Source organism: Leptosomus discolor, chromosome 26, assembly GCF_034619465.1.
Source record: "Leptosomus discolor isolate bLepDis1 chromosome 26, bLepDis1.hap2, whole genome shotgun sequence".
Taxonomy (NCBI): domain Eukaryota; kingdom Metazoa; phylum Chordata; class Aves; order Leptosomiformes; family Leptosomidae; genus Leptosomus; species Leptosomus discolor.
Genome location: NC_141416.1, coordinates 2,956,520 through 2,971,697, shown reverse-complemented (window position 1 = coordinate 2,971,697; position 15,178 = coordinate 2,956,520). Strand labels below are relative to the sequence as shown.

At 49.2% G+C, this 15,178-nt stretch overlaps 1 protein-coding gene and 1 non-coding gene across 2 annotated transcripts; both read left to right on the top strand.

Annotated features, from left to right (window-relative positions):
- Nucleotides 1-242: 242 nt before the first annotated feature.
- On the top strand, nucleotides 243-14,628 carry KHDC4 (KH domain containing 4, pre-mRNA splicing factor). Its single transcript, XM_086478317.1, has 14 exons — nucleotides 243-334; nucleotides 482-719; nucleotides 2,914-3,042; nucleotides 3,389-3,468; nucleotides 4,074-4,126; nucleotides 5,010-5,173; nucleotides 5,570-5,781; nucleotides 6,327-6,387; nucleotides 7,637-7,694; nucleotides 7,904-8,157; nucleotides 8,731-8,886; nucleotides 9,884-9,996; nucleotides 12,892-12,983; nucleotides 13,929-14,628. Exons 1-14 carry the CDS (start codon nucleotides 243-245, stop codon nucleotides 14,126-14,128), a joined length of 1,902 nt encoding a protein of 633 aa, XP_086334443.1. The 3' UTR covers nucleotides 14,129-14,628.
- LOC147413641 (small Cajal body-specific RNA 4) lies at nucleotides 5,341-5,469 on the top strand. Its single transcript, XR_015184034.1, has one exon.
- Nucleotides 14,629-15,178: the final 550 nt, after the last annotated feature.

Sequence of the window (15,178 nt, the reverse complement as noted above, 5' to 3'; positions counted from 1 at the left end):
CCTCTCCGGCCTGTCCCGCCCCGCCCGGCGCTGCGCGGCCGGGGGGCGGTTTCCGGCGGTCAGCGGCAGAGCGGGCGGGCCGCTCGGAGAGTAGGGGAGGCACCGCGCCGTGTCCCGGGCCGCCTCGCTCGTCCCGTGTCGTTCCCGTCCACGCGCCCCCCCCCGGAGACGCTGCCCGCGGGCTGCGCCGTCTCCGTGGCAACGCCCGGAAGGGACGTTTCGAGGCGGCCTGGAGGCCGGAAATGACGCTGCGGCTGGCGCGGAGGCGGTGGAGCCGGGCCGGAGCCATGTCAGCGGGTGGCGGAGGGCAGCGCGACGCTGGGGCCGCTGGCGGGTGAGGCTGGGCCGCGGGTTGCGGCGGGTCCCCGGGCGCCCCTGGAGAGGGGCCTCGGTGCGGCGGTTCCGGGGCGCGGCAGGCCCCGGCGCTCCCGCGGGCAGCGGACCCGGAGGCGGCCGGGACTGAGGCCTCTCTCTTTTCCAGGCGCCGCAGTAAGTGGGACCAGCCCGGCCCGGCCCCCGCCTTCCTTCTCCCCGGCACGGCGCCGCTGCCCGGACGCCCCTTTCCCGGCGGCGGCGATGGCGGCTCCGCTGTGGCGGGCTCCGAGAGCTCCGCAGCTCCCTCGGGAGCGCTGGATGCGGCCGCGGCCGTGGCCGCGAAAATCAACGCGATGTTAATGGCCAAAGGGAAGCTGAAGCCGGCGCCCAGCACGGCGGACAAGGTGGGTGCCCGCAGGGAGGGCAGGAGGCGCGCCGGGCCGGTGGGACCGCCCGGCCCGGAGGTGGTGGGCGAGGGTGGGTGTCGCGTCTGTTTTCTGGAGACCTGCGACCTTTGTTTGTTGGAATAACTTAATGAGACGGGAAATGGTGGAGGTTTGCTTTTGTAAGGTAGGATCTAACCAAAAACAACTGGGAAACCTTTTTGATTTTTTTTCTCAGCACAGCAGGAAGCAGTGGCAGAGCTGGGAGGGCGGTTCCGCTGCTCTGCTGTGAGGCGACCTGCAGGGAGATAAGAAACTTTTTTCTGAAGTGTTTTCGAAGTAGTACAGCTGATGTAAGAGCCGCTCTCTAAACCAGCGAGTTTAAAATATGAGACCACGTTGTTGTCACGTTTAAAGAAGGCCGTCAGTAGGAGCCGTATGCCCAAGTTGTGAACAGCTCGGTCAGCTTCTGGTCAGCCCTGACCTGAGCCTTGGTCAGCCCCGAAGCGGTCAGGCAGTCGGACTAGATGGTCCTTGTAGGTCCCTTCCAGCTGAACTTTTCTGTTCTAAAGCAAGTGTGACTTAAAGCCTGTTTAAGGACAGGAACAGTCTTGCTTTTCTCCGTGGTATCAGCCTATGCTAGAGCCAAGTTTAGAAGGCTGTTTCAAGTTTCCTTCCAAACTTGGTCAAATACAAAGTTAACAAGAAGAGTATGTTGTCACGGCGTGTCGTCTCTTCCTTTTCACGTCTGTGGGATTGGTGGGACTGCCCGTTGTGTTCTGAGGGTTTGCCTGGTGAGGCAGCATCAGAATGAGTATTCGTTTTGTCATTGGATTTTTTCACAGATAGTATAAGACAGAGCGGCAAACGTGCCCTGCCGCGTCGTCGCTGCCGTTGGTTCCCTGTAGGGTCTGTATCGGAAATGATCGCTGCAGCTTTTTTGATACGTGCGCTGTAGTAGCGAGAGTTTCTTTGGGCGTTGCTGTCGGCATCGTAGGTGGTTTTACGCACGGTTTGCTGCGCGGTGCTGTCTGCCTGACAGTGCTTAACGTCCCCCTGAGGATGTGGAACTTTCGGCGTTGCAGAGCGTGTGGCTTGGCTTCAGGCACCAGGTGGGAGTGAAGGCTGTTTGCTGGCCGGCAGCTCGAGACTCCTAAACGTTGGGAGATACTGCGGTGTCTCGTTCTTCCATCCGTGCTTTTTCCGTGAGCTCTAGTGGCATTCTGGCATCTTGTGAGAACCACTTAACCAATTAATTAATTTGCAAATGGGATTAGTTTTTTATTGCACACGTTGCTTTTGTTAGGGAATGTTCAGCGATGACATTTCCAGAGTAATTAACTCTGAGGGCACTTCACATTGTGAGTGAATGGAAGTTAAGGACCCTGCAGGTTAATGAATGTACTTTTTTTTTTTGAAGTGTGGAAGGATTGGAGAAATAGATGCAGGTACGATGCGTTACTTATGTCCTTCTGTAGCTGCCTTCTGGCTCTCATGCAAGTGCCGTGCTTCATGTGGAGTTACGAGCGTGGACAGATACGCTTGGGATGTTACTGGATGGTTCTCCTCTTACAGAGTCTTGTTTCACGTTTATGTCCCCAAAAGCACTCCAGAATTTTCAGAGGGGTGTGCTGTCTGACTCTGTACGTGGGAGGTCTCGGTTGTAACTCCAGCTCTTCTGAATCTGCTTGTGACTCCGTGGCTTTTTCTTTCTCAGCACTTGGATACCGACACGAAGTATTATGCCCTTGTTTTAAAGAAAGGAGGCAGGGGGAAGTGTAGTCACAGTGTGGATGAGTTCAGGTCTTGAACAGAAATTCTAAATTCTGTCTGTGAATTACATGTTTTATTAGTCGCACGGATTTGTGTCGAGAGGTGCCAATTCAAGTGGCAGATGCTTTGGTTTCCATTTGAGCAACTTTACTGCTTGGTTCTACATCGGTTTCTCCATTTACAGAACAGAAACAGTAATTTTTATCTTCATCCCATTTTAATGTAACACTAGTGCTTTTATTTGGGCTCACGGTTGGGAAGAGGTAGATTATTGAGTAGTAGATACCGTGTGCTTTCTGCTAGGATTTGTAAAGCTTTTGGGTTCCACGGCTGAAAGGGGAGCGTGAAAAGGATATTCACCCCGAGAGTACTAGGGTCACTTTGTTACGTCATTCATCTCTGCTTTCCAACCACTGGTCTGTTGCAACGGTTGTCTTTGAAGCTGCAGGCTCTGGGAAAAGGTCCAGCTACAAGTAAAAGCAAAGATGACCTAGTGGTGGCAGAGGTGGAAATCAACGATGTCCCCCTCACGTGCAGAAACCTGCTGACGAGAGGACAGACGCAGGACGAGGTATGTCCAGGATCTTCCTCTGGTTTGTTCTGCTGGGCAGCGCGGTGGTACCTGTCTGTAAGGTTAAAAGAGCTCGCAACTATTCAGTGGTTGTTTCCTCTTGTTAAAACACTCATCGTGTTTTCTGAGACCTTTAGCAGTTTGTGGTTTGTTCGATGGAATGCCCTGTGAGGAGGTGAGGTAGTGGAGCTCGTATCCTTGAGCGGGCACCAGCCATCCCGTGCCGCTTGTTAATGCCTTTGGTCTTCGTGTACAACAACAGCAGGGCTGAAACCACTTTGGGGTGTCTGTGTGTGCTTGGGTATTGTTGGTAAACTTGTCCCTGGGTTTTTTAAATTCTTTGTAGATAAGTCGACTGAGTGGAGCAGCTGTCTCTACGCGAGGGAGGTTCATGACTGCAGAAGAGAAAGCAAAAGTGGGACCTGGGTTTGTATTTCTTTTTTGGGTGTTTCTGCTTTTATTCCTCATTGAGTGGTGAAGTGGTGGGTGGGGTTGGTTTGGTTTTCAGGAGCAGTGTCACCTTTGGGCACCAGAGCAAATTGACTATGATAGTACTGACTGCATAGCTGCTTCCCTCCCTGCTCAGTGTTGATAGGGTGAAATAAAAAAACCCCAACAGAGCCCAAATGTGACAGATCAGACTGTGCTGAACTTTGACTGAACTATACTGGATCTCTTGTGCATTTTGCCGAGAATGGGCAACTTTCCAGTTATGGAGAGCTGATATTTCATAGACTTGGTGCTTTTTAGTTAGTTAACCTTTCATGTGGACAAGCAAATTAACGCTTTCAGTGGTAGGACTTTAGTAAGTCGTCCTGTAAATAACTTGTGACTCTTTTTAGTTTTCAGTGCAAAGCTTTGCTTACTGAGCACTGTGATATTCAGTGAATAAATATTTACTTCCTTATTTGAAGAGTATTTCAAATCTTTATGGGAGACTTCATGTGTCTAAATGACTAATATAATTAGATTGAATCCATTAATGTATGTTCTCTGTGGGTTTAATGGAATATTTGACGTTTCCTTTCCAGAGATCGTCCTTTGTATCTTCATGTCCAGGGTCAGACACGGGAACTGGTTGACAGTAAGTGTACAGAGCATTCTGGTTTTTCTCTTATTGTTTGTGATAAAGGGGTTTTGCTACAGGGCTTTGTATGACCGGTATAGATTTGTACTCTGTCTGTCTGTGCGTTGACAGCAGACCCCGTTTAAACGTTGATTTTAAGATCTCTGCTCAGAACTACCTAAGGTGCTGTGCACTGCATTCGTCAGGAGACTAAAATTTTATTGATAGACTACAAGGAAGGTGCGGGGAGTGAGTAGGGTTCCTAGGCAGGCACAGCTCTTAGCGGTGACGTGCTGAGATCCCACTACCAGAGGTGGGTGATGGGCAGAGCTTCTCTGTAACGAGCACATATGAACATTCTTTGTGAAACATCTAAATTTCCATTCAAAGCACGAGGAATCCTGTCTTGCCTGTGCCTGCTGGGCAAAAAGGAAAACTACAGACTGTTCAGATGCTTGCTTGCTCTGTGCATCAGTTCGTGGGCTTGCCCTCAGTTGCCTCCTGACACTTGCAGCTGCCCACTTGTATCTACCTTCCTTTCCACAGCCAGGGAACAATTTTTCATGTGTTAGTTTGCTCATTCATGCAGATGTGAATTCTGTACAGGGTTAATGTAAATGTTTCTAGCATTTGCTGAAATTCTAGTGAATGCCAAAATGAGGCATGTATTAGCCTGAGCTTTATCAGGCTGGGAGCGGAGAAAGCACCCTGCTGCTTGTTGCCATCCTTTGTGATCCGATCCCAGAATGCTGATGCTGGGCCCTGCTGTCAGAGCCAAGCTTTGTGCCTGTAGATCCATTGTCACAGAGAACGGGAAGGTCACCTAGTCGTGTCATCGTCTGGTTCATCTGGGCAGTTGACCAGGCCGAAGTAGAAATGAATTTCACATTCTGTCAACCAGGAGCCGTTAACCGAATTAAGGAGATCATTACTAACGGAGTAGTGAAAGCGGCCACAGGTTCGAGTCCCACCTTCAACGGAGCCACAGTTACAGTCTATCACCAGCCAGCCCCTATTACTCAGTTGTCTCCAGCAGTTGGCCAAAAACCTCCATTCCAGTCAGGGGTGAGTAACTCCTTTATGTAGATTTTATTGAATATCACTGATTACAAGATTTACCTATTACAAAGTAGACATGTAGTGTGCTATTTATTAAAAAAAGCCAACCAACCCAGCCACACCAAAAAAAAAAAGCCAAAATAAAATAAAAGCCCACCGTGTGTGTTGCAAAAACTGGAGGACTAATCAGACTGAGTCTGAAGAGTGAGACTCGGATGATGGTAGCCTCCTAAAAGGAAAGAGATGGAGAGAGCAGTCCTACCTACAGAAAAGCAAAGGGCTGACTGTGCCATCCGACACCTGGCTGTTCTGACTGTCGTAGAAATATGATTTCTGGACTCCAGTGAAATGAACATCCTCCTTCTTGGAGGGAAATAATGAGTTTTACCGTTACATTTGCAGATGCATTATGTTCAGGACAAGTTGTTTGTTGGCCTGGAACACGCTGTACCTACCTTTAATGTGAAGGAGAAGGTGGAAGGGCCGGGTTGCTCCTACTTGCAGCACATTCAAATTGAAACAGGCGCCAAAGTCTTTCTTCGTGGGAAAGGCTCAGGTTGCATAGAACCGGCATCGGGCAGAGAAGCTTTTGAGCCCATGTACATCTACATCAGGTATGGGGGGTTTTAAGAAAAAATGCAAAAATCCCAGTGACCACTTGGGAATGTAGCTTAACGTTTAATCAGTGTGGAGAAGTCTTAATTCTGACTGACTTAAAGCAAATGAAAGCTTTCAAACTTTTCCTTTAATAAAGATCTCTGAAGTGATAAAAATATCGACCATATGGTGATATGGTACAAGGTGATGTTCAACCATAAGGTGTTGCTTTTATTGGGAACACAGTAAAGCTGCCTTCTTTTGGGGCTTGGGGTGTGATGTTGAGCTTGAAAGGAAGAACACAAAGTGCATTGACCAGTCAAGGCAGTGTCCTGTGCTGGTTTCTTGCGGTATTGAGACTAACCTAAATTTTCATGTAGAAAATAAATACTCATGGCTTTTGTTCACAACTGTGCTAAATAGCTGCAGAGCTGCTACAGTCCTCTTGAGGTGATGGATCAGAGGGATAAGATCTGACAGCAGGCTGCTGCTGAAAGAAGCAGCTCCAAAATTTGGTGGAAACGTTTGTGCTTATGAGGTATCTTTTTGTGTGTGTTTTCAGTCACCCAAAGCCAGAAGGTTTGGCAGCTGCTAAAAAGCTGTGTGAGAACCTATTGCAAACCGTGAGTAGCTCTTACAAGTACGGGATTTCAGAGCCTGTCGTAGCTTTAGCGTGTGCCCAGCTAATGAGAGATTTTTTTTTTACCCTCTCGGCAAAAGTGTCCCTGTGTTCTGACTTGCAAATAGGTTTTTCCTTCGAAGCGCTGCTGTTTAATATTTGTACAGTGACTAAACATTTCTCAGAGCTGTAGCAGTGGAATCTTTAGGAGAAAAAGTGCAAATGCTTCCTGAGCAGAACTGGGAGGGGTGGAGGGGGAAGGAAGCAGGGAACTGTCTGACTGTGCTAACCTGAAGGAATCCTGCTTTTTTCTGATTGCTGTAGCTTCCCTTGCTTTAGCTTTAGATGTTGGCCAGAGCTACACTGTCTGCTTTAGTGTTCCTAAAGTGATGGTTGTACCCAAGAAAATTTGGAAAAGATCTCACATGTACACATGGAAAATTAATTTCTCAGCTTTTCTTGTATGAGTAAATAGAGTAAAATCCTGTGAGAGTCTTTCTGTTGGTATTGAGAGTTGAGTGTGGGCTACAAAGTCTCTTTTGAAAAATAATGGAAGCTTTTGGGTTCTTTGACTCGGAGCACTTCGTCTCTAGTGAAGTAATTAGTTTGCCACTTTTTCATGTGAAAGATTATCCTGTATTTTACCTGAATCTGTCAGGTGTCTGTGTTTAGGATGTATCTGGGGCTAAACTGTAACAGTTGCTCTATCACCTGCTGACCCCTCACCAGTCAGGAAAGGGAATCGGGAAAAGGAGAGCAGCCCCACGTGGAAGTGAGAACAGATTTTAGTGAAGCAACACCACTACCAACAGAGTTACACTCAGCCAGATGAATATCCAGCTGTCACAAGGGGCAGGAGAGCAGTCCTGAGGGGCAGAAGGAACCCCACAGGAGCTCCCCTCCCTCAGCCAACCTTCCCCCTTTATAATGGCCACGACACTGTGGGATGGGCTACACCTGCAGCTCACTCAGGGCAGCTGCCCTGGCTGACTCAAACTGCTAAGGGCCTGCCTGGCGCGCCTGGGCTGGGATTCCATCCCAGCCAAACCAGGACAAGAGACCAGCAGGATTAGTGGGATGTTCAGTGGGGTTTTGTTTTCAGTTTTTATGTTGGGTTTTCACTGTCGTTGTACGTAGTATGTTCAAAGTCCCCTTGCAGGTTTATAGGGATGCGTGGTAAGATGCCTTTTGCCTGCAAAAGGTTAATAGAGTAAACAGATGTTTATGGTCTAATCTTTGAAAATTCTTTCTAGGTTCATGCTGAATACTCCCGCTTTGTGAACCAGATAACCACGGCGGTACCCTTGGCAGGTAAACGTTAGCGCTGTGAAGCCTTTGGCATTGCATTCTGCAGAGTTGTACTTGCGGTTAGTTTTGTGGAGTTTATTTACCTGTGGAAGCTTTAAATTAAGTCCTTCCATTGAAAAAGAGTCCAGCTGCTTTTGGTGATTAAATTTGATGCTTTTGTGACCCTAACTGAATTGAAGATGACCCTTTTTTCCCCCCCTTTCTCTCACCAGGCTTCACGCAGCCCGCTGCTATAAATAGCGTACCTTCCCAGCCATCCTATTACCCCTCCAATGGGTATCAGTCTGGATATCCTGTGGTTCCCCCGCCCCAACAACCAGTTCAGCCACCGTACGGTGTACCAGGCATAGTACCACCTGCAGTGCCGTTGGCCCCTGGAGTCTTAACAACACTGCCCACAGGAGTTCCGCCTGTGCCAACACAGTACCCGATATCTCAAGTACAGCCTCCAGCCAGCACTGGCCAGGTACTGCCACAGATTAATTATTTGCCCCATAGTTGTCGACTTACTAAGCTGTTCCTTTGCTAACAATAAAATACTTAAAGTAGTTCCAGATGGAGAATTCTTTAGGGTGGGTTTTTTTAATTATTGCTTTGCCAATGCTTCTGTCTAAGCAACGAAACTGTTGGTCGGGCCGCGGCGGTTCTCGGGCCGCGGCGGTTCTCGGGCCGCGGCGGTTCTCGGGCCGCGGCGGTTCTCGGGCCGCGGCGGTTCTCGGGCCGCGGCGGTTCTCGGGCCGCGGCGGTTCTCGGGCCGCGGCCGCCTGTAACGTACAGGATACTGGCGGGGGGCGGTTGCTCATTTATGGAAAGTGTTATCACAGGTACCAGGAGTTCGAGTTTCAGATAGTGATCAGTTTGAGGTGGGAGCATTCTGTAAATACTTGGTTTATCTTTAAGCTGTGAGTTTCCTTTTATCTTCTCTTCGGTTCCGCAAAGAGAAACTACTTGTGTGTTCTGTCCTGCTGTGTGAAACTCTACATTGAATTAATATGTTATCAAATTTTCTTGTGTTTTCTTTTCAACTTCTGCCTGCCAGAGTCCACTGAGTGGTCCTTTTCTTCCTGCTGCCCCAGTAAAAACAACCATGCCGACTGGTGCACAGCCACAAGTCCAAGCCCATCCCCAAGGTCAAAAGAGACGCTTCACTGAGGAGCTACCAGATGAGAGAGAGTCAGGACTGCTGGGATATCAGGTGGAATAAAATCGGCAATTTTACATCATTGACCCAAATGGAACTTGGCTGGAGAGAGATTGCTAGCGCAGTTGATTTGGCAACAGCCATGCAAGACCTTTGGCAGATGGCAGCAGCAGTTACAAAACAGCGAGACCACGCTTTGGTTTCTTTGAGTGGATGCACTGTTCTTAAACTGGCTTACTTGATTCATTGGCCGCTTGCTTTCCATGCCCTCAATCTTTCGTGAAGAATAGCGGTGCGTTCAGGTCAAAGAGGTGACCATAGCGTGTTACTGGTTAGTTTAAAGGGAGATTATTTGGGGGTTTGTTTGGGATTTTTGTGGCTCTTTTGGATGGGCTTCTTTGAGGGGTGGGAAGGAAATGTGGTAATAACTTCCAGATTCTCCCATTTACCTTTCTTGCAGGTTGCACTTGAGAGGATTTCAAGAAGCCTAGTTTTAAGAGATTGATCTTATTTTTTTTAGATAGCAAATGTTAAACAGTTGATTTTAAGATAATTTGGAGTTCTTCAGACTTGTGAGAAAAGGGAGTTTCTGCAAATGCTTCTGTGGTGATACACCCCTGCTCACAGGCAGAAGCCCTTAATAAAAGCTTTGCCTAGAGATGACAAGGAACTGCCTATATGTTAGACCCAATATTAGGACTATCTCAAGCAGAGTTTACTGTGGCACGAGGTCTATACAGTATTTGGAATTAGCTGACTGAGGAGGTAGTAAGTTGATCCATGAACTAAACAGCTATCCTTACTGTCCTGACCTACTGAAAAGGCGGAGTAGGTGGTGAGGTGTCTTCCATATTGCTGCTCAGGCGTGTTTCTTACTACATGACCCTCAGTATTGTTAGGAGAAAGCATTTTGTTTAACAATGGTGATTAGAGGTTTCCTCTGTTAGTTGGCAGTGTGCTCTGAAAAGTTGGGTTTCCTATCATTATTAAGGAGCTATAGCTTATGTTGTAGTTGTAGATTTGCTAATGCCGTGTGTTTTTCTGCTCATAGCATGGACCCATTCATATGACTAATTTAGGTACAGGCTTCTCCAGTCAGAGTGAAATCGATGGAGCCGGATCGAAGCCAGCAAGTTCCTCAGGAAAGGAGAGAGAGAGGGACAGGTGAGTGATGAAAGAATTGTCTTCAGATCTCTTCTGATTCTGACGGAAAGCTTATTTCAGAGATGATCTGTGTTTCCTGTTGTCTTCTGTGACTTTGGGGTTTGGGGGTTGTTTGTTTTGTTATGGGTGGTTTTTTTGTGGGTTTGTTTTTTCTTTTAAGGAGAAGGGATACAAGGGTTACCTTTTTGTGCTACATAATGGGAATAGTTCGATCTCCAGTCCTCCCTAAGTCTGTATGCTCTTATTTTGTCTGGGTCTGGTGTTTTGCCAGCTTTTTGAGATAACAGGATATTCTTGTGAAATAGGGTAGCAGAATCACAGAATGTCAGGGGTTGGAAGAGACCTCAAAAGATCACCTAGTCCAACCCCCCTGCCAGGGCAGGACCACCTACAGCAGGTCACACAGGAACGCGTCCAGGTGGGTTTTGAATGTCTCCAGGGTTGGAGACTCCACAACCTCTCTGGGCAGTCCGTTCAGTGCTCTGTCACCCTCACTAAAGAAGTTCCTCCTCATGTTTAGATGGAACCTCCTGTGTTCAAGTTCGTGCCCGTTACCTCTTGTCCTGTCACTGGGCACCACTGAAAAAAGACTGGCCCCATCCTCCTGACACCCACCCTTTAAGTATTTATAAGCATTGATAAGATCCCCCCTCTGTCTTCTCCAGGCTAAAAAGCCCTCAGTCCCTCAGCCTCTCTTAGCAAGAGAGATGCTCCAGCCCCCTCATCCTCTTCGTAGCCTTCCACTGGACTCTCTCCAGTAGCTCCCTGTCCTTGAACTGGGGGGCCCAGAACTGGACACAGCACTCCAGGGGTGGCCTCACCAGGGCAGAGCAGAGCGGGAGGAGAACCTCCCTCCACCTGCTGGCCACACTCTTCTTCATGCCCCCCAGGATGCCGTTGGCCGCCTTGGCCACAAGGGCCCGTGGCTGGTTCCTGGGTAACCTGTTGTCCACCCCAACCCCCAGGTCATTTTCCACAGAGCTGCTCTCCAGCAGGTCAGCCCCCAGCCTGTACTGGTGCGTGGGGTTATTCCTCACTAGGTACAGGACCCTACACTTACTCTCTGCCCAGCTCTCCAGCCTGTCCAGGCCTCGCTCAACAGCAGCCCAGCCCTCTGGCGTGTCAGCCGCTCCTCCCAGTTTTGCGTCACCAGCAAACTGGCCGAGGGTGCACTCTGTCCCTTCGTCCAGGTCGTTGATGAATATATTGAGCAGGACCGGACCTAGTACCGACCCCTGGGGCACACCACTTCTTACAGACCTCCAACTAGACCCTGTGCCACTTACCACAACCCTCTGAGCTCTATCTTTCAGCCAGCTTCCACTTTAAATTATTCCATTTTTAAAACAAACCTGAAAAAGTTGTAAACTTGAAATTTTGCAGCCTAAAGTTTCAGGGAAGGATTTACTTGATAGTCCCTTTATTTTCTGGTCATTATGAAATACTTCGAGGATATTGGTAAAGTTTTCTATGTTCTCCATCCTGTATGTGCTCCTAAATTCAGCATAGCTGAAGTCATCAGGCATCGCTGCTCTTCCTTATGCACAGCAGTGCGTTGAGCCACAAAACTGTCAGGTTTCTACTTTATTTCATAGCATGGTTTGGGTTGGAAGGGACCTTTAAAGTTCATCTAGTCTGCCCCCTCTGCTGTGGGGAGGGATGTTTTCTGCTAGGTCAGATTGCTCCAAGCCCTGTCCAGCCTGACCTCGAACACTTCCAGGGATGGGGCATCCACAGCTTCTCTGGAAACCCGGTGTCTCATCAGCATTCAGAAAATTTCTTCCTTATATTTAATCTAAATCTGCCCTTTTTTAGTTTAAAACCATTACCCCTTGCCCTGTCACTACAGGTCTCGGTAAAAAGTCTGTCTCCGTCTTCCTTACAAGCCCACTGTGGGTGTTGAAAGGCTGCCATAAGGTCTCCCCAGAGCCTTCTCCAGGCTGAGCAACCCCAACTCTCAGCCTTTCTTCAGAGCAGAGGTGCTCCAGCCCTTGGATCATTTTTGTGGCCCTCCGCTGGATCTGCTCTAACAGGCCCGTGTCTTGTGCTGGGGGCCCCGGAGCTGGAGGGAGTACTGCAGGTGGGGTCCCGAGAGCAGAGCGGAGGGGGACAATCACCTCCCTCGGCCTGCTGGCCACGCTGCTTTTCATGCAGCCCAGGACGTGGTTTGTTTTCTGGGCTGCAAGCCCACATTGCCAGCTCGTGTCCAGCTTTTCATCCGCCAGAACCCCTAAGTCCTCCTCGGCAGGGCTGCTCTCCGTCCCGTCACCCCCCAGCCTGTGGTGATCCCGGGGGTTGCTCTCACCCAGGTGCAGGACCTCACACTTGGCCTCGAACCTCGTGGGGTTCGCACGGGCCCACTCCTCAAGCCTGTCAGGGCCCCTCTGGGTGGCCTCCCTTCCCTCTTGCGGGTAGAGTGGACCACCCAGCTCGGTGTCATCCTTGCCGAGGGTGCACTTGATCCTGCTGTGTCATTGATGAAGACATTCAATAGCATTGGGCCCAGTAGGGACCCTCGAGGAACACCATTTGTTACTGGTTTCCACTTGGACATTGAGCTGTTGACTCTAATTCCTTGAATGCAGCCATCCATCCAATTCCTTACCTGTCTAATAGTCCGTCCATCAAATCCATCTCCCTCCAATTTAGAGGTGAGAACGTTGGGGGGGGGGACACTGTGCTGAAGGCCTTGCAGAGCTCCCCAGAGGGACATCGGTTGCTGTTCCCTTGTCCACTGCTGCAGTTGCTCCATCGTCAAAGGCCACTAGACCAGTCAGGCAATTGAAAGTTAAACTCCTCAGGTCAAGGCCTGACTTAAGGATTTGTTTGCTGTTACCTCTGATTCTTTGCTGCTTGTAAAGAACAAACAATAAGGGCTTGCGTTGGTTTAAATAGGCAGTTGATGCCTCCGCCAGCTTTTCCTGTCACTGGGATGAAATCGGAATCTGAAGAAAGAAATGGTGCGGGGTCTTTGCCAGGCAACCATGGTGAGTGTCACGAATAAAATACGCTTGTAAGTCAGGTTTCCTTTCCCAAATGAGTTTGTGCTGGTCCTAACATTTGTTTAAATAGGTGATTTACTTTTTTTTTGGCTGGTCTTTATACCGCATTGTTTAAGTGAAAAGCAGGTCGTGCTGCACTGCTCTAAAATCACTCAGGTTCGCTGGGACTATACACACACGGTGCTGCTCTTAAAACTTTCATAAAGATCTGTGTGACTGAGGAGAGTGCGAGTAAGTGAAGGAGTAAAGACGGGTCTTTTGGACCCATCGGTCAGCTGAGGCGCGGATCTCAGGGGCCGGTTCTGTGAGGCAGACGTCAGTGGCTCAGGGGCACTGAGGAGTGTCGGTGGGAGTTCTGGTGCAGGGGGCTGGGTACAGACAGATGTCTGCAGACCGCAGCCGTGCTGTCAGATTCCCTCCTGTCGCAGGGCTGTCGTACGTCAGGGGTTTGCGCCTTGGTACAACATGGAGTCGTTTCGCTCTCCTGGTAGTTCAGTGCCTTTCAGGTCTGCAGGTACCTCACGTTAGCCTGATTAACCGTAGTTTTTCTGCAGTATTGCTCCCAGAGGTTGCTCTTCTGTTAGCTCTCTTTTGAACAAAATTTCTACTTTTCTTTACGTATTTATCTCTTTAACGGTGAAATGACTGTCACTTAGACCCATTTGCTAACTTTACCTTTTTTGTGTGTTTCTTTCTTCTTTCTCTGTTCTCTTACATGGTTCTGATGGATCACATGTGCTGTTGCTGGTGCTGTTTCGTGTGGCCTTCGACCTTGGATGACCATTGGCCTTGTGACCTCAAAATGGTGTCCAACTAACAATTGACAATTAACGCCTTTTTTTATTAACTCGTTTTGGGGCATTTTATCTCTTTTTATTTTTATTTTTCCTTCTTGGGGGCTGGGGGGATTGTTTTGTTTTCCCCTTCTAGATCATCAAGCTAAGAAGATGAAAACTGCCGAAAAGGGATTTGGATTAGTGGCATATGCTGGAGATTCATCAGATGAAGAGGAGGAACACGGTGGCCATAAAAACGCAAGTACTTTTTCACAGGGATGGAGTTTGGGATACCAGTACCCTTCCTCACAACAGCGAGCTAAACAACAGATGCCATTTTGGATGGCACCATAAAAGCTGCAGAAGAGATTTCATTCATCTTTTTTCCCTCTAGCAATAATGCATGTATATTACAGGATGAACTTTGCAAATACGCATTGTTTTTACATTTGCAGAAGCTAAAGATTCAGTATTCCCCCTTGAAAGGGCTCCATTATTTTTAAAATCCTTATTTCTGCAGTGAATTTGTCAATTTAAAAAAAAAAATACTATTCTGACAGGGCTAGTCCCTTCTACAAGGGGGGAAGTACTGTAAGGAGAAACTAGGGAAGCCTGTCGGCCTGTGTTTCCCAGGATACCTTTTTCCAGGATAACTCAAAAATGGAGAGTCAGTCATGCTGACTTCATTCTACACCTGCTGTTGATGTTTTATTGAGTGTTCCTGCCGTCAGCCTGTGTCTGCAGTCACGTTGAGCTCATGGTGACCCCGGCTTCCATGTTTGGACTTTCAGCAAAGGAAAGGAATATACAGTAGTTCTGAAAAAAAAAACACTTGAGGATCCCGTTTCCACAAACTCTTAATTTGTTTTTACTTTAAGCATCTCCTGTACCTCGGCACTGTTTTTTCTCTCAAATGTGGTTTTACTAACCCCACAACTTCTCGTTCTAGCCCGATGTCGGGGCGGGGGGATGCTCAGGTTTTTGGATGGGTTCATCTGGCCGCTAATCCCAGGTGGACGTGGCGCTGTAGCGCCGGTACTTGACCTCCTCCCGTCCCCCCCCCCCCGCGCCCTTCCCGCTCAGCAGTTCGCACCGAGCTCCTCGGGACCTTCCCCCATCGTAACCCGGTTCTGACTGGGTTCTGCCCCGCCTCTTCCCCCGCCCGCGAACAAAGGCGAGGCCGGCAGCAACCGGGCCCGCGGGGGCCTCGCCGCCCGGCGGTGGAACCTGGGCCTGAGCCCGTGGCCTGTTCCCGGCCCCGGGACGGAGAAGCGCCGCGTGTGGGGCCGCCGGCGCCGGGAGAAGCCGTTCGCAAAACGGGGACGTGCGCGGCTGCCGCGCCCGCAAGGACCTCGCTGGCTCCCTTGTACAAACGTTGTCTTTCCTATGTGTTGTAAATAACTC